General features: G+C 36.5%; 1 protein-coding gene across 1 annotated transcript in view; it reads left to right on the top strand.

The window, feature by feature from the left end:
• ZSWIM6 (zinc finger SWIM-type containing 6) overlaps positions 1-25,490 on the top strand; it is a 100,824-nt gene that overhangs the window by 39,582 nt on the left and 35,752 nt on the right. The window contains exons 2-4 of the mRNA XM_015818751.1: positions 2,825-3,181; positions 9,788-9,936; positions 12,057-12,207. Coding sequence (XP_015674237.1) covers positions 2,825-3,181; positions 9,788-9,936; positions 12,057-12,207 — 657 coding nt within the window. The remainder of the gene's footprint in view (positions 1-2,824; positions 3,182-9,787; positions 9,937-12,056; positions 12,208-25,490) is intronic.

The following is a 25,490-nucleotide window of genomic DNA, read 5'->3' on the forward strand; positions in this document are numbered from 1 at the left end:
GGTCAGTCTGGATCTTGAAGTTGAGGTAAAATAGTGCACACCTCCTTGCTTCTCTTTTTGGAGTCATTTCCTGCTGTGGGTTTTGGCAAAACTTTGCTGCTGTCTCTACTTGAAATTTAAGTATTTGTTAGAGGAGATTACAGTAAACAATACATTTGTCCAAAGTAAAAAAGGATAATTGTCAGAATTAAAAAAATCCCTGCATTATTTATGACAAAATTGGTTTCTCTTTCTGGTCCTCAGCATTTCTTTTCCCTGCAGGGGTGTCAAACTGCCAGCCCACGGGCTGGATGTGTCATGCCAAAACTGCGCCCACCCCATTGCCAGCAATGGGGAAAAAGTCGCAATACATCACGACACGTCACATGACGTCGCGAGTTTGACACCCATGCCTTAGGTAATTGTTGGAGCTGCTGGGAAGCCACTGTATTCTTGAGAACACCTTGAGATCTTCTGTGATTCCATTTATATGCTTTCATTCAAGCAGTGGAGTGTTACTATGGTGGAGATGAAAAATACTAGTTGTATTTTGTTAAATCACCTCAAACATAGTGACTAGTGGAGATGCCATGAATTTAATCTAATCAAGCATAAAAGTTGATGAGGAGCTGAAAGAGTCAGAAATGTGTGTTTCTTTGTGTATTTCTTTATGTGTGTACCTATGAATTGTAGTCGTTAACTCACTGAGAAGAGCTGGTCATAGATAGAATTTTTTTTCATGAATATTCCATGATTATCACACAAGTAATATTTTTTTTCCAGAGATGATATTAAAAAAAATCTAAGCCACTGAATTCTGACATCATATCAAAATTCTGTTTTTTTTAAATAAATGATTACATGTAATTGAAAAAAATATTAATTCATTGTCAAAATGGTATATATTAAACAATTATACATGTTTACATGTAGAAGATAGTTTTGGTTTTATTAAGTGTGACTATATTTGAGAAATAATTCTTTGTTGAAGCCTGTTGGAGGAATGGGTTGATTCTTATTGATTTTATAGAACTGTATTCATTACAAAAATGAGTCTATGTGTCATTATCATGCTAAGATATTTTATTTTTTTATTTTATTATTCTATTCTATTCTATTCTATTCTATTCTATTCTATTCTATTCTATTCCATTCCATTCCATTCCATTCTATTCTCATTTGGTTTCCATTTTAATTTCTCTTGACTTGCACAATACTAATTTCCATTTGCAAACAAAGCACTCCCAAAATCACTTGTACTGATTTATTTGCAGTCTAATCTCTGATATGTGGCGCTATAACTGGATATATTAGAAATGCATTTTAATCCATAGCTGTGGTCTCAAACTAACCTACAAAGAAATTCTTTAGAAATGATTAAATATGCAGGAAAAAATGATGCAAAGTATTTTATGCTCATAAACTGGTTCCTAATTATCTTTGTTGATCTTTTAAAAATGGTTTTTTAAAAAAAACCTCTTATCAGCCATAGTTTTCTTAGTATGTCATGTCATCATGGGTATTTATATATCATACTGAGAAAGAGGTGGGCCAACATATTTGAGCGCTTTCTCCTCATACAAACAGTAACACGTAATAGCATTCTACAGGTAGTTCTCATTCAGTGACCACTTGAAATTATTATTATGGTGAATAAGAAGACTTACAACCATTCCCTGTAGTTGCAGTTGTTGCAGCATTCATGTGATCATGAATCAGTCACTTGGCAAATGGCTTGCAATTATGAGAATCACAGTATCCTGTGGTCACATTATCATCATTTACAATCTTCACTGTTGGTTTCCAACAAGCAAAGTCAATAGGAAAGCCAGCACGAAGTTGCAAACAGTGATCATGGGATGTTGTGCTTAACAGCCACACAGGATTTTCCTGACAAGAGCAACTGGAACTACCATTGTAAGTTCCTGGTCAGCCTGGTCATGTGATGTTGGTCTGATAGTTATCTGAAGACTGCCTATGTAAGAATTGGATGTCCATCATAGAACAATGGACAAAAATACTACTATTCCAGCAAACGTATTCTCTGCATGAAACCAATTTCTTTCCTAACTAGAAACATTCAAAAGTGCTTGTTCTTGAAGCAGTTCCACAACAGTTGTTGTGATGAATCCACTGGGTGGTCAAGCTTTTAGTTTGAGAAACAGTAGCAAGATTAACAGAATAAGTGGATCTAAAAGCCTGTGAAAAGTGAATATGTGATAGTAAAGAGTAAAAGTTTCATAGAGCAGAAGTACTAGGATGTCACATAGCAACCTTACTTTAAAAAGCTGTATATAGAAGTCTGTTTTATATATTCTAGATCTGTGTGCGTCAAATGAATACACTCAATGGGATTTGGAAATCAATATAGCTTCCTCCAGAGTATAGCCTTAATGCAGACTTTGTGATAGTACAGTAACACTTGAGAAGAAAAGCATAATTTCCTGAATAATTTCTATTCCTATTGTTTTGTCATTTTTCAAGTGTGACCTACAGCATTGGGTTTAAAAATAAAGGCATAAAATGTTGCCAGATTCCATTGATGGAAGGTTCCAGCTACCATTTGCAATAAGTAGAGATGGAAATTCAGTAATTTGGTGTATGAATGCCTGTTTCCTGTTTTTTTCTGTATTCATCATCTACCATAGTTACCACTTCATTCATGTGGAATTATTTATATAAGTGTTTTTAGGTGACTTTAATGGCTGCTGCTGAAGACCACAGTTGTTGTCTAGGATGGTGAATTCTATTTAAGTGCATTCTGCTTGTCAAACTTTGCTTGCTTAAAATAGCAAACACACATTTTGCTGGTTTTTTAAAATTACTATTTTCTTCTGATGAATAGGTTTCCACCTGAGTGGTACTGTGACTGAACCTGCCATGCAGTCCGAGCCAGAAACTGTTTGCAATGTGGCTATCAGCTTTGATCGTTGCAAGATTACCTCAGTGACCTGTAGCTGTGGAAACAAAGACATATTTTACTGTGCCCATGTTGTGGCCCTTTCTTTATACCGGATCCGCAAGCCAGATCAGGTCAAACTGCATCTTCCCATTTCAGAGACTCTTTTTCAAATGAACAGAGACCAACTGCAAAAATTTGTACAGTATTTGATTACAGTGCACCATACTGAAGTTTTGCCAACTGCTCAGAAGCTCGCAGATGAAATCCTTTCTCAGAATTCAGAGATCAATCAAGTTCATGGTGAGTTAGTTTTTTTCTCCAGTGCTTGCTCCAGAATTCTTTTTTTCTTCTAGGAAAGTACTTCAGTTTAATCCTATTGATACTGTATTTCCGTAAGCTTTTTGGACTTCCTTTCATGTTCTCTTTCCAAATATGTTTAGAACAAATGACACTTTTAGCCTGTTAGTTTAATTAGGCAATGTGCAGAAAGCCAACTGAAAACTGGGAAAGGCTGCCTGTTCTTGCAGAAAAGATTGTAGTTCCATTCATGTATTATAGTGTATGAACCACATTGAGCAGTGCGGTCCCTCTAAATATTATGCTGTGATGTTAAATAAAAGAGAGATATGAAATGAAATGGTCTGTTGAGGCCTTCAGAAATAGGTTATAGGCTTAGATTTGCATTATCAGAATTAGCATGTACAGATTGGATAAAGCTATCAGAAATAATTTGTATAAGGGTTGGTTTCTAATGTTGTTCCAATGTGAGACATGCAAAAGGAGCAAGACTTTAATTGTGAAACGATGGTTGTTAGACTTAGTTTTGACCATCCATTGTGGATGTCCCTGGATATGACATGTTTCCATGGAGAACAACTGTGGTTGAGCCAGATTGAGAAAAGATGTAAATGATTATGATCTCATCTAACAAGAGAACCCCTAACAACTGTTAGGAAAAGGTAATACCTATCATTAATAACTTGTAGGAAGAACAACATAATTATTTTCTACTTACTTAGATGGTTGTTGTTTAAAGAAGCATCAGTTTCATTTATTTTGGGTGTTTTAATTCAGTGCCCAACCAAGTAACTCTCCCAATAGATGATCAACATACTTCTGATTGAAATATGACAGAAAACTACTTGAATGACAGGAATTGACTTCCCTGAAATCACTTAGGAAGGTGACATGAGAAATGGGCTATATATAATCAAGAATGCATAATTGAAAGTAGGAGAGTAATATACCCCCCCCAAAAGGGGAAATACGTTATGTGGTATAATCATTCCTTCCAAGGGAATTTGGAGAGGCAGCTTTGTTGAAAGAGACTCATCTGAACAATATGTCAGGATATATTTTTTGCAGCTCAATACTTACTGTCAAAATAAACAAAAAAATTAAGCAAACAAACAATAGTTGGAAGAATTAACATTTGACTCTACAGTATACCAGTAGATGTGTCCCAAGCTAATTCATGTATTCTGCAAGCTAAGTTAGACAATATAGTGGTGTCCAACGTTCTGGTGAATTGGTGTATATAAATTGCTCACTGCATGGAGTAACTGTAAGTGCATGGGTGTGCACTTTAAAAGCCATGAGATGAAGATGTTGCTTTGAATGTTTTGCCCAATCCTACAGTGTTGCTGTCCTCCAGTTATCAGGGACTTTACCACTTTTCCAGGGGTTCTCAAGGACAATGCATAAAGGTTTGGATAGACCATCAGCAAGTCCCTTTGGTAGTCCAGGATGCAGTTCATTTGTCCTGAAAATTTCAACTAATATGAAGTAAATAGATACCTCCTAGCCATGTTTCTGTCAAGCTTCAGTCCTGCTCATAAAATATTTGGCATCCATTTAATTTTTCAGATGTACTACATGAAAAATATAGGTGATCATTCCAATTTGGCTAATGTCTCTTCCTCCTTCCCCACTCATCCCTGTAATCTCTAGCAAATTTTTGAGAAGATGACAAGGTTTCTTTGCCAATATGAATATTTGGTTATAAATAGGAAGTTGGTGGTTTGTGACTAGCACTGACATGAGCCATGCTAATATACATCTTTGGAAATGCCTACAGATTTTATCAGAGTTTAAATGTCCTAGAATGCATACAGTTTTGAGTAAAGAGCAAATTCCAATTTCATATATTGTAAGTGGGACTAAATTAATATGGCACCCAAAAAAGAATTATTTACGTTCACAGAATTATAAAATTGAAAGATGCCATTTAAACTATCAAATCCAAACCCCAGCATCCCAGATGGTATCTCCTTAGCCTTCAGTTAAAAACATCCAAGAAAGGGAAGCCCACCTACCCCCACTAACTGATTCTACTATTACTAGAACAATATTTTTTCTATAAGGTTTGTTCTTGAAAAGTCCATGCTGACTCCTGGTTATTACTATTTTTTTCCAAGTTGCTTATGGATTCATTTCTTTATAGTCTGCTTTAGAATTTTCCTAGGTACAATCAAACTAATTTTTCTAATTTGCGAGGTCTTTTTCTTTCCTTTTTGGAAAATAATGGATAATATCCAGTCATCAGGCATTTCATCTCTTTTCCAGAATTTCTCAGAGATAATACATAAGGGAATTTCTCAGAGATAATACATAATACATTGGGCAAATGATAACTAGTTTTTTCAGCGACCCAGGATGAAATTAATTTGGTAATGGAAATTTAAATTCACTCAGAGTAAAGAGGTAATCCCTGACTAGATTTCTCCCAGTTTCAGGATTTAGTTCTGCCCAAAATTTCTTGGCAGTATTAACATGGTCTTTGTTGGGGGAGAACTGAACCAAAATAGTTGAATATATCTGTGTTTCGTTGTTACTAATATTTTATAATGTTTATTTGGCTGCTGGTATACTGATTTTTTTTCATTTGCCTTATATAAAGCCATATATAAAGGCTTTTCTTCCCTCTCAGCAGCCTTTCCTGAGCTTTCCTGAGCTCATTATGAATTCTACTTTCCTGACACACCTGTGCTGCTCTGGACTACCTGTCTGTACTCTTCCTTTGTGATCTATTCTTATATCCATTTCCTATACTGTATGTATTATGTCCTTTCTTCCTTTCTGCCCTTCAGTTGTTTGTATATCTAACCTTCAAAGAGAGGTGTATGTGTGTAAGTTTTTATCTATGAAGCTACATTGGCTTCTTTTGCTGTCACTTTTTCTTTCATTATAATTTTTTGTTTATTTTTTAACTTTAATATCTCTTTCATTTATGGACCTGTACTCTTCTTGAGCTTCTCTTCCTATTGGCTTCAGGCACCATAGGATCTTATTCCCCAACTCAGAGCAGTTTTGTTTGAATTTGCTCCTTTGAAGTCAAAGATCTGTATTTGCCCATGGTCACTTTTCTTAAAATCAAGAGTTCTGGCTTTATATGATAACATTCAATCAACCCTGAAGTCTGTCTCCTCCTCTACTATGACCTTGATGGGTAGATATAAGCAAATCGTGATGGAAAGCTTAGAATCTCATAACATTCTTGACAAACTATGACGTTACAGCATCTCAGACCTAGAAAGCTAGTCAGTTGGCATGTGAGGAATAACTAATATTTTTCATTATATATTAAGTATTATTAGTTGTCTTAAGTTGTAGGTTAAGAGTATGTGCTCACTGTTTAGTTTTTAGGAAACATTTGTTCCCTTGTGGTTAAGATGGATAACTTGGAAAAACTGAGCAAGTCAGGGAAGTATGAAGATGACTTTTCAGTATTATTACCAACTCTTCAGCTGTTTTAAGATTTCCTGGAGATAAACTGGCTGGCCTGGTTATCAACTGCAGGTGTGTTAACTAGTTTTTTGATGTCATCTAGCAAAAGTATTCTTTCACAGCCTCTTGGTTTTAATTATCCAATTTTCAAAACATATGTTATAATTCTAATAATTTGAAATTATTGTTTAAAATAATAGAAAATTCATTCTTTACTTAGAAGAAAAATCATGAAAGGTTCATCAGCTTGATGCTTCCTGTGATAAAAGCATGCATATGCTTTTGATACCACTTATTTTTTATGGAATTTTCTATATTGAGCCAGTAACTCTTTCTCAGCAGGAGTTGTTATTGTGGGGAAAAATAGGAGGAGAAAGGAATGTTATATCTGTTTGCCACCTTGAGTTATTTATAAAAATATTTAAACAGTTTTCCTACGTTTTCTACATTTTACTACTTCCAAACATGTTAGATATAATGAAATACTTATAGGTATTTTCTAGAACACTACAATTCCAGTTTAAGCATGAAAAACATATAGAAATAAAAATAACCCAAGTTGAATGGTCAGTCTTGAATGTATTGCAGGTGGTGCCACCTTGGAATGACTTTTGTGAGACTGGATCACTTTGTGCAGTTGCTATTGTCTTGAGCTTTTTGCTAATGGAACTGTAAATATCAAAGTTAAGCACTGCTTAATTGTAGATCTCTGTCAAAAAATAATTAAAAGTGCTGTTCTCAGATAGTCAGGTTTCCTTTTTATAAAGAGTAATACCCTTTTTAGGAAGGAATTCACACCACAGGCAAAATAAATTATAGAAAGTGGTATGTCCTGTATTTGCCTGCTTTAATTTTTACTAGATTTTAAAAAAATATTTTAGCCTGCTTATTTAACATTTTAAGTTTTGATTTAAAATGGCGTAAACCATCTTGAACGATATGCATTATTTGTTTACTTGCATATTGCTGTAATTCTGAAGAATTTCCAATGGTTAACCCCCAAAATAAAACATCCCTGATTAAAAACAAATATAAAAACAGCAAAACAAAACATCTATGGTAAATAATACAAAACAGCATAATAACAGTACAGCACCTAGAATAATAGCCACGGACAGGTTCACTTTGTTATTCTCTAATACTGGTGAACCACAAGCAGTTTTTCCTGAGAGATTTGTACTTGGTGACTTAATTCTGGTTAGAAAAAGTAGTTAGAAAAAGAAACTGCGTGGGAAACTGGCACATATGCAGTACTTTAAAATGCACTTTAAACATATTAGAAACCTGTCCATTTTATTAGCTGATTATTGACAAAAATATCCTGCTGCATTTTATTATCAGATGCAGTTTCTCAGTGGTCTTCAAAGATATGAATACAATATGTATATTTAATACATTGCAAGAATGTTGAGAGTGATAAGGATATGAGTTACTCTTGCATTAGACTAGACATACCCATTTCCTGCAACTCTTTATCATGTTTTAGTTCCATCCCGCTAGTCTGTTTTGTTGCTCTTCTCTGCACTCTTTCTAGAATCTTGCATCATTTTTTTTATCAAGCTGACCAAACTGACACAGTATTCCAAGTATGATATTATCAAAGCAGTATTCAATTTTGGCCTGTTTTGTCCCATCCAAACCCCAATAGTGTTCAGATATATAGTCAAGATTTCCCATTGTCTCCAACTTACCCAATTAAATGTCACCTTTCTCCAAACTACAAGGTGATATCTTCCAATAGTTCCATGTTCAAGAGAAAGATGGAAAAGATCAAACCCTATTAAGCCAACCTCCACTTCTCCTCCCTATCTCCTGACTGGAATTACCTGGTAATGAAGGACCAGTGCTAATATAAAACAGTGGCTGCAGCCCTCATAATGTCTCCAGATGGAATGCTTGCTGTTGAGAAGTCTAACAGGATAGGAAGGATATATTACCTCCTCCCCATTCTGACATAGCTCACTGACCCGAGTAACCAGTACTATTTTGATTCTATGTCTGGACCTGATCCCAGGCTGAAAAGACTCCCAAAAATCTGCTTTCTTGATGGTGCTGCAATTGACCCTCACCATCTTTTCAACAGCCTTCTCCAAAAATAGAAATTGAAGACTGCATGATAGTTATTCGATGTAGCTGGATCCAGAAAATGCCTCTTGAAGAGAAGGTATATTACAGTTGCCTTCAAATTGGGGAGGAGATGCCCTCCACTACATGGCATTGATTATTTTCCTGATCCAAGAAGTCACACCTCTTCTGCCTCAAAGAAGGGGCCTGGATAGAGAGTACCTTGCCTACCTTATTGGAATCTTCAAGCTGCAAGAAGCCCCAGATAATTAAAGACACTGCCTTAGTCATTACTTTAAATCCCACCTATGAAGAGTCAAGGCTTGGGAAAATCTGAGTGATTTTACTGGTAAGCTGTTATGCAAAAAGTTCTTTGTAGTTCTCCTATTCCTCCCAAAAAGTGAGTTGACCACTTTGAACAGTGCTTCTAGCCATAGGGAGGAAGGGAGATAGAAGGATAGAAGTTACTACACAAGGTCAGTTTATTTATTCATTTATATATTTAAAATATTTACGTGGCAACATGTAGGCAGCTGGTAACAATAATAAAACTGCAGATTATAAAACCATAAAACTAAAAAATAAATTTAAATAATCCGAAATCCTGGTCGCAGTTAGTAGAGGATCCTGTGGAGTTGTTAATAGGTATCCGAGGATACTGAGATAACGTCACGACCCATTTCTGTCTAGAACTACCGGAAGTTCTTTCGCTAACCGGTCTAGTGACCCCTGTCTTACAGGGTGTCTCATCCCCGTCTGAACCCTAAATAGTCTGAACCCTCAGAAAACTAAAGTCTTCAACTTTTGAAGGCATGGAATTTGTGTGCAAAGCACACATTTTGCCAGTGACTAACGATACCTATCTCTAAGTCATAGAGGGCTATTGCTCAAGTTTTCTTTTAGCTACTGACAGAATAATCTAAAGCTGTACACACCTAGGTTCCTTTAGAGTGCTAAATATGCACAGAATTCTACCATATCAGTGCTTAGGGTCAGTGTATATATAATAGGTACAATCATATGAATCATCAGTAACTGTTATTTTAGGTGGGAACAACTGGATCCTCATGCATCAGTGAAAAGGTTTAAGTCATAGCCTTTGTTTCTACTGTGTAGGTGCCCCTGATCCTACAGCAGGAGCGAGTATAGATGATGAAAACTGCTGGCATTTGGATGAAGAGCAAGTTCAGGAACAAGTTAAACTTTTTCTTTCCCAAGGTGGATACCATGGATCAGGGAAACAGCTCAATTTGCTTTTTGCAAAGGTATGTAAGAAGGGATGTTTTTTTTTCATTTTGACAGAATGCTTTTTTATTCGTCATTTTTATGTTGACTTCACAATATTTAGTCTCTTAGTAATGTTCCTGCTCCATTTCTTGGGCTGATACCATCTGGATTTCTTGGGCTACACTTTTCAGAATTCTCGGCCATTTGGAAGATTTTAAGGTACAGAAGAAGGACTACTTTATTTTAGTAGTAAACTGTTTCTTTGGAAAAAATATAGCTCAACCTGACCAAAACCCAACCAAACAAATCTCTTGACTTTTTAAATGTCATTGCTTTGATATTGATAATAGTATGCCCTCGCCCCCAATATAAAATACAAAGAAAACTGACTGGCATCTTTTTATAACTTAAGGTCATGTGATAAATCTTACAATTGTTTAAAAATTTGGGAAATCTGTACTGCCATGGGAAGATGATTATTTAATGTAAGGAATGACAGAGCACGAAGCAAAACCAGGACATTGCTTTGCAAACACTTCTGTTGCTTTTTGGGCAGTGGCATGGAATCTGAGGTAAATTGACACCATTTGGTTGATCTGTTTTGCATGCCTTATTATCAGAATTATACACAAACTACATAGAGCAGGGGTGTCAAACTTGCAATGTCACGTGACGTGTCGCGACATATCACGACTTTTTTCCATTGCCAGCAATGGGGTGGGCGCAGTTTCGGCATAACGCATCCAGCCCGTGGGCTGGCAGTTTAACACCCCTGGCATAGAGAGTTAGAAGGATAGAACAAACTGAAACTTGTGGTAGAAGATTATAATGTTTGTAGTCAAGGGTTATACTGGTATAATGTTATGGTTCAAAATGGAATATTGAAATGTATGATAAATTTCAATTTCGGTTAAGTGACGTTTCAACTTTTTATAGTCTTATTACTGAATAAGACAAACCACAAAGGTTTAGTCACACACAGAACCTTCATTTTGTCCGGTGGAAATCGTAGTTTGTTTGTATGTACTTAGTTAGTTGGACGATTCTAAAGATTATTAACATAACTATTCTAGTATTGACACGAAATATTAACAAGTACTATACCAATCAATGGAACAACTCTAGGTTTTGTGCCTCTTTGACTTTTTATAATGCTGATGGTTCTTCTACCTTGCGTTTCTCCTTAAATTTGTCCTTTTATACTGAATGATCAGTAAACGTTTTGCTGTCTATAGCAATTTGGGTGGGAAAAAAGTAAATGTTTTAAGCATTTTTATTCAGAGTGTGTGTGAATTTTATTTCCAAAGTGTTCATAAGAACCTTGAACTATAGAATAGACTCCTCTCATGCTGAAGGAGTGCAAAGTGTACCATTGTGTTCTGTAAAGAATTATTTTTGCAACATAGTACATTTGAGCTACCATGAAAAGCTTTATTTTTCTCCAAAACTGTGGGATTTTCAAGTTAGTTTATTACTCTTTTGTATTTATACTGAACCATGTAGGGATTTGCAAATATATAATAGCCATGCAACCTTATTGACAAGAGAAAAAAATGGCATGCAAGAGCTGTTTTTTTTGTTCCCTTTATTACAGATGTTTATAAGTGTAGCTTCTTTTTAGAATTAAATACTTTCAACTCCTCCTGTCCAGTGAATTAACTTTGTGTTTGGTGATGTGGTGCACACAGTGTATATTCATTTATCCCACTCCTGCCTTTGTCTACTATCATGTTAATATTTAATTCTCTTCCTCCTTCTTCTCCTTCTCCTTAAATGCCAAGAACAACAGCTCTAAGCTAGAGGAACATCAGTTTGAAAGTATTTATTTTCTTTTTAATGTTTTTATTAAAGTTTTAAATATTTTTAAATTTAAATTAATAATTTCTCCCTTTCCTACATTTCTGATACGAGATGAGACAAGACGAGATGAGATCATAGATCAGTATTGCGCTACTTCATAATAAAAAATTCTGTCTCTTCATTTTATAAATACTTTTTAAAACTGTGTACTTACAATACTTACTATTGGTATGAATTGGCAATATTGATTGTTCAGTAGTAATCCTGTGTTTCCACTGACCTCTCCCTTGCTTCCAGCAATATATTATTTCATTTGTTTTTTTAAAAATTGTAGTAAACTACATATTTTATATTGTAGGTGCGAGAGATGTTAAAGATGAGAGATTCAAATGGTGCTCGTATGCTGACACTGATAACAGAACAGTTCATGGCTGACCCACGGCTGTCACTTTGGAGACAACAAGGAACTGCAATGACAGACAAATATAGGCAGCTGTGGGATGAACTAGGTAAATCCAAATAATTTTGCAGAAGCTTTTAACAGATCTGAAGTGGAGGAAATATTAAGTGTTTTGAGTATCCTTGGTTCTTGTCAATAGAATTTGTATTTGTTGCCAGATTTTGGGAATATGGCAACCTGGAAACTTGTTTTCAGAGGCAAAATTAGTGCATTTTTGCTAAAGCCAAGGATGTACTGCCAAAAATAACTGCTCCATGAAATGTTTAATAGTAGAAGCTGGAATATAAACATTTCCTATGTAATAAGTAACCCATTGTATTAACAAGGGCTAGATCTGCAGTTATTAATAGTAAATGTTTACCTTCATAATTATGCACCTCTTTGATTCCAAAATGTCTTTGAAAGGGCATACTCCTTCACTAATCAGTTTTCAGTCAGTGTGGAAAATTGTATAATGTTAGTTCAAAACTTTTCACACGTATTTTTTTAAGCAGATGGGTGGTCTGTGTATACCTCAGTGTAACACATGTCTTTTTGGTGCTATACTTGAGTTTCTGCTCTGTAAAGATGGGAGGGGGAACCCTGATAATTGCCCAAACTAGGGTCATTTATCAAATTCGTTGCAAGCTCACTATCCTAACCAAATGCTTTAACGTCCTTTGTTTATATGAGTGACTGAATGTGCATTTGGAACTTTTTGTATGAAGAATGAGGTATGTACTTGTTGATTTGAGCTGGTAGTAGCAGCTGAACTTTGTGTTAAAATTTGCTCTGGGTCAAATATAGTTTTCTGTTTGAAAATTAGAAGAAGACAAACTGAGAACAAGCTGTGTTTCATGCCTTTAAGTATGGTCTTATGAGTATCTCAATCAACTTTTAATTGAAACCAAAACTAAAACAAACACCATAGTTATAATTCATACTTAGTGTTATTTTGGTGTGTTGTGTATTTTGGAATAGGAGTACTATATTTCTATATGGCTCCAAATGAAATGAATATAACACTGAAAGTTTCAAAGGAACAAATTACAAGCTGCAGCTAGTTCAGTTTATCTTTCGTATAGACAAGCAAGTCAGTAAGGGAATCTTTGCAACAAATTCCATCAGCATTTCCCTGGATGTACTATATTTAATAATGACCTTGTGTGTACAGTATTGCCAAGATCTGTTTCCTGGGGCTGGGGGCATATTTCGGCTCAGTATGTGTCAGTTTGACATTCTTAGAGGAATTGCTTAAGAATGGCTAGTTCAGGGAAACAATTACTTTGCGACATGTAAGTTCCATGTCCTTCAAATATTCCTAATAATCCATGCTGAGTGAGTAAACCTAAACATGGATTGTTGGATCAGAAGGGGACAAGTGTCTTTCTGACTGAATTTAACAAGGATCTGATATATCATTGAGAACTCCTAAGTTAATGCTTTCAATGTTTACAAATACTGCTAGATTTCACAGCAGCCTCAACTCCCTGTCTTAATTAAACACTATATTATAGTAGTATTATCTCTTCGGTGTTAGTAACTAATTTTCAGGTGTTGACATCTGATCAAATAGAGCTGCTTGGAGCTGTTAATCCTTCTCTTTGCCCACTTACCCCATATTCAGCTTCCAATGTGTAACTGGGCAGAAGACGCCATTAGATTTTTTTATTGGTTAATATTAGCAAGTAGCTATTTCTCTGTGGTAGAATCTATTCTGGGAAGTTACAAGTAGGAGCAGGTAAATTACAGATCTTTCACTTCTGATTTAAAACTGAACAGGTGATATATTGATTCCAAGAATTTCTGATTCTTTTTGATTTTTTTGGTCAGCTTTTTACCTGATTTCAGGCCAGGGCTAAAAATGAAATTACTGATATTGGGAGAAAAATAGAATTTGTTTCTCTGTTGGCTTCTCCAGGCTCCTTGCTGTACCATTAGAATGTATATGTAAATATGAACACCATTTCCAGTGTTGCTTCTCCACCCTTGCAGGGTAGTTTCAGGTTGTGTTGAAAAATTACTCTGCTCCAGGAGGTATGCCAATAGCTTTGATTTATTATCCAGTATAATTCTTATCTGCATGAAACCTCAGAGGAAACTTATGGGAAGGTTTCTATATTAGTGAATCTCTGAGATTGGGAAAAAAAACTGATTGAGAGTAAGTAGCTCACAGCTCAATCCACACAATAAATAGAATATGGAAGTTCAAGGCAAGAAAAACCAAATGCACAGGTATAGTATAGGGGGTACCTTGCTCAATAGTAGTAACTGTGAGAGGGACCTCGGAATCCTAGTGGACAATCACCTAAATATGAGCCAGCAGTGTGCTGCAGCTGCCAAAAAGGCTAACACAGCGCTAGGCTGCATTAACAGAGGGATAGAATCAAGATCACGTGAAGTGTTAATACCACTTTACAATGCCTTGGTAAGGCCACACTTGGAATACTGCATCCAGTTTTGGTCACCACGATATAAAAAAGATGTTGAGATTCTAGAAAGAGTACAGAAAAGAGCAACAAAGATGATTAGGGGACTGGAGGCTAAAGCATATAAGGAACGGTTCCAGGAATTGGGTATGTCTAGTTTAATGAAGAGAAGGACGAGGGGGGACATGATAGCAGTGTTCCAATATCTCAGGGGCTTCCACAAAGAAGAGGGAGTCAAGCTATTTTCCAAAGCGCCTGAAGGCAGGACAAGAAGCAACAGATGGAAACTAATCAAGGAGAGAAGCAACCTAGAACTAAGGAGAAACTTCATGACAGTTAGAACAATTAACCAGTGGAACAACCTGCCTCCAGAAGCGGTGAATGCTCCAACACTGGAAGTTTTTAAGAAGAGACTGGACAGCCATTTGTCTGAAATGGTATAGGGTTTCCTGCCTGAGCAGGGGGTCAGACTCGATGACCTCCAAGGTCCCTTCCAACTTCATCATCATCATCATCATCATCATTATTATTATTATTATTATTATTATTATTATTATTATTATTATTATTATTATTATTATTATTATTAATGCCCTGAATCTTCTATTCAATCCAGGACTTAAAATCCGCAAAATAATTGCTTTCTCATTACTTAATTTCTGTTTTCCGCTTTTCAAATAATTGCTTGTGTCAGATTCCATTCAAACACCTGAAAGAGAAGAGAGTGCCAAATAAAGTCACCAACATAGATTTGTTAATTTTGTATTGGCCTGATTTGAAAATATGTTGGGTTAGATTTTTTCCCATTGAGAAGTTGTTACAACATTCCTTAATCTTTGGAAGCATCAGTATAGATATTCTGCTCATGGTTATTCAATGTGATTGTGATGTATAGTTTTATGTTTCTGTAACATATTTTAGTTGTCTAATGGTAAGCAATGGAACTACTCAAGGTGAGATTTTGACTTTATTTACTCCTTTTTGACAGGGCAAGTCATGAGGCTTGCATTAAAAGTTAATCCTCTAGTCTCCACGTTAGCTCTTTTAGCTGTCTCCAATTCTTTGAACCTACCTATTTCAGAGTATCCCTAAGGAAGATTTGATATAACACCCTTTGGATGCCAGAATCTTCTTAATTTTCTTTTATAATCTTACTCCTCCAAAGTCAAAAATATTTGAAATTTATGTTTGTGCTTCATTACTTGAGCTTTGATGTTTGGGTTTGGGAATGATTTTCAATCTGTATTTGCAAGAAAAAGGAAAATCTTTTGTTTTAAAATCATTAACAAAAATCATAAACGTTTTTTTCCCCTCCTGCAAATGCAGAATGAAAGTCACTGGGCAATTTGAGCAAATATAAAAAGTGAAATAAAGCTCACTTTCATTTGCAGGTTTACACCTGTTTACAGGTTAGCCCTAAAGTCAACTAGCTACTAAGCTTTCTTAAGCAAGTTCTCAGGTGGCAGAAATTTCCCAAGATCAGACAGGTTTCACTGCCTTTCTTCCCTTGGGAAGAGGCCACCTTTTATAAAAGGATGTTAAAGAAGTATTCTGCTTCTAGGAACAATATGTTTGCAGAAAGGCTAAAGTAACAAGATGTTAATTGAAGTTCAGCCAATGTTTGCAAGATTCCCACAGTCATAAGGGCTATGAGAATACTTCTTTTGAAGGTAACATTCACTTAATATGTTAATAATGGGTAAAAGGAATTTCCAGCTTTTCCTTTATAAGACTAAAGAAGTTAGCTGGCAGGGTGGCCTGTAAAGATCAAGAGTTGCTATTTTGACAGGAGACATACATTTACATTTGAATCACCAAACAAGCCAGGGAGGGGGTATTAATTATTCCTAGAAGTGGCAGGACATGTTTATATAGCAAACATGTGATTTGGTCAGCTTGCCCTTATTAATAATCAGTTTAGTTTGTAGATGAGTTTGGGTCATGGAAGTGCTTTTCTGTCAAAACCCCAGACACAATATCTCAGTTTTTTGAATACTCTGTCAAAGGACATATGCATTGATAACTGAATTTGCTTTCATTTTTAGAGCAAGTAAAAGTTAAAGCTAAAATTTAATGTGAATTAAACTGAATTTAGATTCTAAATTCTTTTAAAAAATGGATTCTTTTTGATGCTATGTTATATTTGCTTTATGTGTGGCATGCATATATACTGGGGGATCTTTTGAAGAAGATGGTTCAATTTAGATTTTATATACATATTCCACTTTAAAGTTGTGAAGAATTTACTAGGCATCTGGAAGATAAAACATGTCCTATACATGGGACCAAGGTTATGATTTGCAAAGTACTCTGGAATGAACTTGAATACAGTATATTAGTTATGAGGAAGTAGGAAGAGTTTTTGTATTTTATCTATTGCTTGTAGACTGGATCTCTGCCCCTTGTGCTGATGAACACCTTCAGGGCAGTAACAGGAAGCTGGATTAGAGTGGAAGTTAATGCATCCTTTAGGCAAGGATTGTTACTACCAGTTTAAAGAAGGCAGTGTTGTGTCTCTTCTTCAAGTAGCCATCACCTGATTAGATGTTTTGGACAACTACCAGCCTGACTCCAAGGTGGTGGAAAAGGTGATATCTCTCCAGTTATAGAAGATCCTAGATGAACAGATTATATGGATACTTTTCATGTGGCTTCAGGCCTAAGCATGGAACTGAGACTATTTGGCATATCAGTAACAGTCTGAACAATTTATGCACAATTTATAGCACTTAAAATATGTCAGTAATAATTCTAAAACTTTGCATTTTAGAGCTTGGATAAAGTTCTAATTAAGCAAACATGTTTAAAGAACTAGCTCTTTAAAACCCACTATAATATATACAGTAATAATAATAATAATAATAATAATAATAATAATAATAATAATAATAATAATAATAATAATAATAATAATAATAATAAAGTTGGAAGGGACCTCGGAGGTCATCTAGTCCAACCTCCTGCTCAGGCAGGAAACCCTATACCATTTCGTTCTGTATTAAGACATTCCTGTTTCCTGTGCCTATTGTGTTGTTGGGTCTTATGAATAGGACAGTGAACAAGACTTTACAGGTGCATATGTATAACATTTTTATTAAGGAAATGTTTTACAAATTTAGATAAATATGATAAAAATGTAAAATAAAAATGAAATAAAGAAAAAGGTGTTAAAAATAGAAAGTAAAGAAAAAATCAAAACAAAATAAAATAAAACAGAAACCCTTAAAGAATCAGATTTCAATCTTTTTTTACAGCAATTATAAACATACTTGAATCTGTTTTCCCCCTTCTAAATTATACAACATAGTTCCCTTCTCTTCCTATCAACCTTTATTAATTGGTAAATCCCAAAATCACTAGTTCATTTTTATCCATTTTCAGCAAAAAGTCCATAAAGCCTTTTCAGTCTTTTATAAAAGTAGTTGCTGTTCCTTTCTTAGACTTTATAGGCTTATCTTAATGGTCAGTTTGCTGTGGATGCAGAGAGCTATTAGGTGAGTTTGCTGTATGTCACTTAGATTTACCAAATCAGTGTTGTATATTTCAGTTACTTGATCCAAAAGTATTGAATGACTTGGGCATTTCTGGCCCTCTGTAAGTACTACATTGCTGCAGGCTTGCTTCAGAATTAAATTCCGAGAGCTACTAGTTATAGAGAAAAGTTTTGTCAGCACATGGGATCTGCAAGTTAATTGGTGTTTTCTGTTTATTCCTGGCTGTGATATGGAATTGGAAGCCCTTTGGCACCTTGAAAGTTGCAGGCCCTGAGTACAATTGTCACGTATCACTATCAGGACTGACACAAATAGTATTCCCTATTCAAAAGCTGAATTACTGACCGTTTTTAAATACAAGTATCACAGTTTTAAACTAAGCCCCAATATAATTAAGCCCTTGAATATAATTTAGATGTCCTCTTAGCAAAAGCTAAGTGCAAAATTAATTGAAAAAAGTCTACATAAAAAACCTGAAATGCAAAACAGCCTAACTAAATATATCGACCTAAACCAAACTGTAATTGGCATAGTTACTGTTATCAAAGTAGGGTTGCTCTTGTGACAGCTTAATAAAGCTGAAACTATTAAATTAAATTTCTGAGGCTTTATCTGATAAGCGCAGTCAAGCAGAAGAATCTGTGAGACAAGTATCTATGCCTGGTAGAGTGATGGAGCCCAGCAACTTGTCAACGTATAGATTACGGGTCCAGATGTATGCGTGGTTTCCCCACAGTTTCTGTTTTTCATTACTCCTTCCTATCTTCTGCCATCCTATAATGTCTCCTATGCTAGCTATTATCACATAGATCTTGTATTTCAAAATGCTCAAGTCAACTCCATCAACATACATATAAGCAAGAGAGCTTTTGAAAATTAAAAATGTGCATCCAGCGTCAATCAGCTCTCTTAAGAATGAGTGGAAACCATTGACAACAAACGTCCTTGTGCATCTAAGACAGAAATGGATTGTTGACCGGCTTATTTAAAATTCCTCAGCTTTGTTTCCCATTATTGACATGAGGTTTGTCCTTTTGTATTATAGAAGTACTCCATTTTTCCCAACTTTCCCAAGGAACTTTATTTTTTTCCTGCACAGAGAAAAAAGAGCTAATTAGATTGCCATGGTCTTTGCAATGATTGTTCATTGATTTCTCATTATAGAAGATGGGAGACACTGTTAATAATATATAGTAGTTAGTGCTTTAGTTTCCCAGTCAATGTGGAGTTCTTGCAGAATAGAATCATGTTTAAAGATGTAACTTGGCAACAGTTTATACAATGGCCCATTCAGGCTCACTGGGAAACCATGCCAGACCAAAGCCAAACCAAAGAAAATGTTATACTGAACCAAATAGCATAAACTAAAATAATAAATTAAAAATACAGATTTATAACAAAAAACCATGAAAGTTACCACACATTGAAGGGTCAAGCAGAAATAGTGGTGGAATACAATTTAACAATTTAGCTATGAAGTTCTCAGCTAAGAGAAGACCATTCTCTTCTAAGCTACCACTACTATGAGTTAGTATAATATAGTTATGCAGTTCACCACGGCATATAAAAACAGCAGTGCAAAGCTCATATGAACTGATTGTACAACAGATAGGAAGGAATTTACTTTTCTACAAGGCTATTGCTGGAGCTTCCTTCCACCAGTGAGGAGAGCAAATCATTAAATTGAGCAAAGCTAAGGGCTTTCCTGGGAGTTAGACAAAGAATATTAAGTTGACATGGGACACATGTATCCTTAAAACTCATGAATTGCTGTTGGCTATCTCCTTATAATTCTTTAGATAGGTCCGCTTCACCTATAATACTAAATAGTTTGTTAATGTTATATACCAGTGATGGCGAACCTTTTAGAGACTGAGTACCCAAACTGCAACCCAAAACCCACTTATTTATCGCTGGGTGCCAGGTGGGCGTGTCCCACTGGGTGGGTATGGCTGTGGTCATGGCAGACTTGGTGGGTGTGGCCAAGGTAGGCATGATCACCTTGATGTTGCTCATGGGGAGGGATGCCTATGGAGGCTGGCAGGGTTGGGGGAGATCCTGGGGGTCTCTGGCAGGTGGGGCAGTGGGCAGGAGGCTCGTCCTGTGGGGTGAGGTGAGGCACGGCGAGGCAGGGTGGGATGCCATTGTCGCAGAGCAAGGCGAGGCAGGGGCCAGGGTGGCTGCTGCCTGACACCATCAGCCCCTGCACACAGAGGCCAGAGAACGCATGGGGGCCGACAGTATCCATCCACAGCCTGCTGGCCCCTCGACCGGTACACTCTGGGGCTCCGCAGCCCGCCGCCAGCAGTTCAGAGAAGCCGTTTCTGAGCTGCATGGCCGGCGGACAGCTAAGGAGGCGATGCAGTGGGTCTTGCCTGGGAAAAGGAGAACATGCAAGGCTAGGAGGGATGGGACGGGGGGAGGGAAACCAGCCATGCTGGGATGCATCTGGCCACGTGGGACCTCGGCAAGTTAGCAGGCGGCTGGTTGAAGAGGGATGGTTGCCATCTCCAGGGCATGGTGCATGTGCCCACAGAGAGGGCTCTGTGTGCCGCCTCTGGCACGTGTGCCATAGGTTCGCCACCACTGTTATATAATAAAACATGAATTTATGTAGTCTCCTCTATGACCTCATTCTCCAGTATAATCAGTGGTGGAATTCAGCCGGTTCGCACTGGTTCGGTAGAACCGGTAGCTAATTTTTTGTTGCTCAGGCCCAGAATGGACTTCCAGAAGTGGCATCCACACAGAGAACCGGTTGTTCACATATTTGAATCCCACCACTGAGTATAATCATATAAAATGCTTTTTATTTCACTTTTAGTTAACCACAAATACTTAGGTCAAGACTAAGATAAACTGTGGTTATGTATTGTTTAAGACAGTCTGACCCACCTCAGTTTCCATGAGCTTTATTCAGTAGGATCAGTGGTTGTGGAATGATAGCAGTTATCTTCCACAAGATCAGAAAGGCTTATTTTTAATACTGAATTTTATAAATTTAATTGTTGCTTCTGTAAATATATTTAAGATATATATACACAAAGAGTGTATATGTGCATGTATATACATATACACAGTTACTGGTTTGGAACCCTTATTTTAAAAACAATATAAAACAGTGGCTTCAGTTTCGAGCTTTGAATATTATTATCTTTTGTATCTACTGAACATATTTAAATGAAATATGGTAGTTATCAGTGATTTCTCACCATTAAAAACAACCTTAAGAGATTCCCCTCTTTAAACCCATTTAAAATATTTTGAAAAATGAATAGAACAATGTGTTTTGGGATTATGTATATTTGTGTGTGAGTATGTGCTGACCATTTCTGAAAGCTCTGGGCTTTTAACATTATATAGATTTGTTGTTCTGAGCCACACACACAAATCTAGAAATACAAGGAAAGCTTTAAGCCAAAGGGCAGAGAGCTGCTGTTCATCAAAGAGTAATAATCTCATTTTTGCTGAGCTGTGTTTATGGTAGGGATCCATAGTCAGTTTTGGTTCTTTGTTATAGTCATATCTAGAAATACATTTTGTCAAATGACAATATGCCGCACAGACTGCACACTCTACTTCAAAATATATAAAGGTCTTAGATTGGTAGTGGGAAGGGGGAGGGGATTATAGAAGACAAAGCCAGGGCAAGATTCGAAACTGCCACCTTGTACAATCCTGAGTCTAATTAATAACTAGTCTCTTTTCTACATTGCCTTGAGGTTCCAAAAAGAAAAAGGAAATATATGTTGAACCTCTAATGACAGTGGACTGTTCAGATTGTATTTTGAATTAGTGAAGATTATTCCTTTGGGAACTAGATCATAAACTCTTATCCAATATATCATAATTTCTTGACCCATTATTGTTCCCTTTATTTTTTTGCCTTTTAAATATTTGCAGTTGCTTATTCTAGACTTGTCTGAAACAGTTTCCCTAAGTATTTCCTATTGTTGTTTGATTGTTTACAAAGCTGAAGTAATCAACCCGTGCACAAAGCATTACTCCCTGGTGTCTGGATTAAACTTCAAAGCCCCATTTCCTATAATGGTATATCTGCAATCATTAAAATACTTGTAAGTAAAGCAAAATCTGAGTATCCATGTTGCTTTTGACATTGTTATTGAGTTTTACAGAATGATAGCATCCATTCCTTCTACACTAAGCAAACAAGCTAAGATACAGCATGATATGTAACCTGAAGATTTGCTTTCATTGTAGCCTTATTCTTTTTTTCCTCCCTTCCTAGCATTTTCCTGCAAATGCAGGATCTTTTTTTCCTGGATCAACCAAGTATTGATTGATTGTTGCAACAGAAATTGACCCACCAGTTTGTTGTCGGAGTCTGACATTGCATGCGGAAAAAGAGTGAGTGGCCCAAAGTCATCCAGCTGGCTTTCATGCCTAAGGCAGGACTACATCTCAGTCTCCTGGTTTTTAGCCAGTGGTTTTACCACTAGACCAAACTGGATGTCATTGTAGCCTTATTGTATAGTGAATAATTTGATGTGAGGCAGAATAAAATTGAAATAACATTGTATTAGCCTGAATAATGAAAAAAATGTCACTTGAGTCAATACACCATCAAATTTAGAGCATTTCTGGCTCACAATCAGTACAAGAAAGATACCTCAAGCCTAGAAAATAGAATTTTGAAGTTTTAATTCTTTATTTGCCTTCTTTGCATTTCAAATACACCTATATACCACCTAAGTACTAGTTTTCATGGCCTTATTAAATCTCTTGACATAACTGTCTAAGTTGAAATGGAATGTTTTCTCGTGAAAGAAAAAAATTCTTCAAGGAAGTCTTTATACTTGTGTCCCTTTGTCATATCTTTCCTCTATCACCTTATACACAATATAGTTTATGGAAACTACATCATTTTCCTTTGCCATAACTGCTGGAAGTAATCTATTACATTAATCAGCCGTCTAGTATGAAATGCACAGGGAGTGATTATACTATCATACACAGTGAAGCACTTGTCAAAACCAATATATCAAAGTTTGAATCAGTAACAGAATGAATTAGAACAAGATAAAACATTCAGTAGTCCAAGAACTTCAGTACTATGAGAAGTTGAATACTATGTAGGTGATTTGGATTTTACTGAGACTATGTTCATGAATAAAAGCTGGAGCCCTCAAACTTGGTAGTATACAGTGGGGAGGGGGAATTATTTGATACCCTGCTGATTTTGTATGTTGCCCACTGACAAAGTAATGATCAGTCTATAATTTTAAAGGTAGGTTTATTTTAACAGTGAGAGACAGAATAACAACAAAAAAATCCAGAAAAACGCATTTCAAAAAAGTTATAAATTGATTTGCATTTTAATGAGTGAAATAAGTATTTGATCCCCTATCAATCAGCAAGATTTCAGGCTCCCAGGTATCTTTTATACAGGTACTGAGCTGAGATTAGGAGCACTCTCTTAAAGAGAGTGCTCCTAATCACAGCTTGTTACCTGTATAAAAGACACCTGTCTACACAAGCAATCAATCAATCAGATTCCAAACTCTCCACCATAGTCAAGACCAAAGAGCTGTCCAAGGATGTCAGGAACAAGATTGTAGAGCTACTTAAGGCTGCAATGGGCTACAAGACCGTTGCCAAGCAGCTTGATGAGAAGGTGACAGCAGTTGGTACGATTATTCGCAAATGGAAGAAACACAAAATAACTGTTAATCTCTCTCAGTCCGGGGTCCATACAAAATCTCACCTCGTGGAGTTTCAATGATCATGAGAACGGTGAGGAATCAGCCCAGAACTATACGGAAGGATCTTAATCCCATAGAAAATCTGTGGAGGGAGCTGAAGGTTCGAGCTGTCAAATGTCAGCCTCAAAACCTTAATGACTTAAAGAGGATCTGCAAAGAGTAGTGGGACAAAATCCCTGCTGAGATTTTCTATGGGATTAAGGTATGGAGACTGGCTAGGCCACTCCAGGACCTTAATGTGCTTCTTCTTGAGCCACTCCTTTGTTGCCTTGGCTGTGTGTTTTGGGTCATTGCCATGCTGGAATACCCATCCACGACCCATTTTCAATGCCCTGGCTGAGGGAAGGAGGTTCTCACTCAAGATTTGACAGTACATGGCCCCGTCCATGGTCCCTTTAATGCGGTGAAGTTGTCCTGACCCCTTAGCAGAAAAACACCCCCAAAGCATAATGTTTCCACCTCCATGTTTGATGGTGGGGATGGTGTTCTTGGGGTCATAGGCAGCATTCCTCTTCCTCCAAACACGGCAAGGTGAGTTGATGCCAAAGAGCTTGATTTTGATCTCATCTGATCACAACACTTTCGCTCAGTTCTCCTCTGAATCATTCAGATGTTCACTGGCAAACTTCAGATGGGCCTGTACATGTGCTTTCTTGAGCAGGGGTACCTTGCGGGCGCTGCAGGATTTCAGTCCTTCACGGCGTAGTGTGTTACGAATTGTTTTCTTGGTAACTATGGTCCTAGCTACCTTGAGATCATAGATAAGATCCTTCCGTGTAGTTCTGGGCTTATTCCTCACCGTTCTCATGATCATTGAAACTCCACGAGGTGAGATTTTGTATGGAGCCCCAGACCGAGGGAGATTGACAGTTATTTTGTGTTTCTTCCATTTGCGAATAATCGCACCAACTGCTGTCACCTTCTCACCAAGCTGCTTGGCAACAGTCTTGTAGCCCATTGCAGCCTTATGTAGCTCTACAATCTTGTTCCTGACATCCTTGGACAGCTCTTTGGTCTTGACTATGGTGGAGAGTTTGGAATCTGATTGATTGATTGCTTCTGTAGACAGGTGTCTTTTATACAGGTACTGAGCTGTGATTAGGAGCACTCTCTTTAAGAGAGTGCTCCTAATCTCAGCTCAGTACCTGTATAAAAGATACCTGGGAGCCTGAAATCTTGCTGATTGATAGGGGATCAAATACTTATTTCACTCATTAAAATGCAAATCAATTTATAACTTTTTTGAAATGCATTTTTCTGGATTTTTTGTTGTTATTCTGTCTCTCACTGTTAAAATAAACCTACCTTTAAAATTAAAGACTGATCAGATGCGGGGGGGGGGGGGGGGACTGCCGACCACCTCCGAAAATATGATGTTTAATAGGTTTTTTTTTCTCTTTTTTTATCTGCACCATATTTGTATTAAGAACTTGTTTATTTGAAAATTAATAAAAATTTGTAAAACAAAGACTGATCATTTCTTTGTCAGTGGGCAACATACAAAGTCTAATACTGATCTAATTAGATTGTTAGCCATTGGGGCCTTGGATTTACTTTTAGCACTAATGCATCTCTAATGGGCTGAATTTGTTTTGGTAACAATTGGGAGTATTCATTTTTGAAGGAGGGAGGGATTTATTGAAGAAGATCTAAGTTTTTCATTATGATAGCAATATTTCCTTATTTTCAAAAATGTCATCTATATTT

This window comes from Protobothrops mucrosquamatus, unplaced genomic scaffold (assembly GCF_001527695.2).
Source record: "Protobothrops mucrosquamatus isolate PMUCROS unplaced genomic scaffold, P.Mucros_1.0 scaffold784, whole genome shotgun sequence".
Lineage (NCBI taxonomy): Eukaryota > Metazoa > Chordata > Lepidosauria > Squamata > Viperidae > Protobothrops > Protobothrops mucrosquamatus.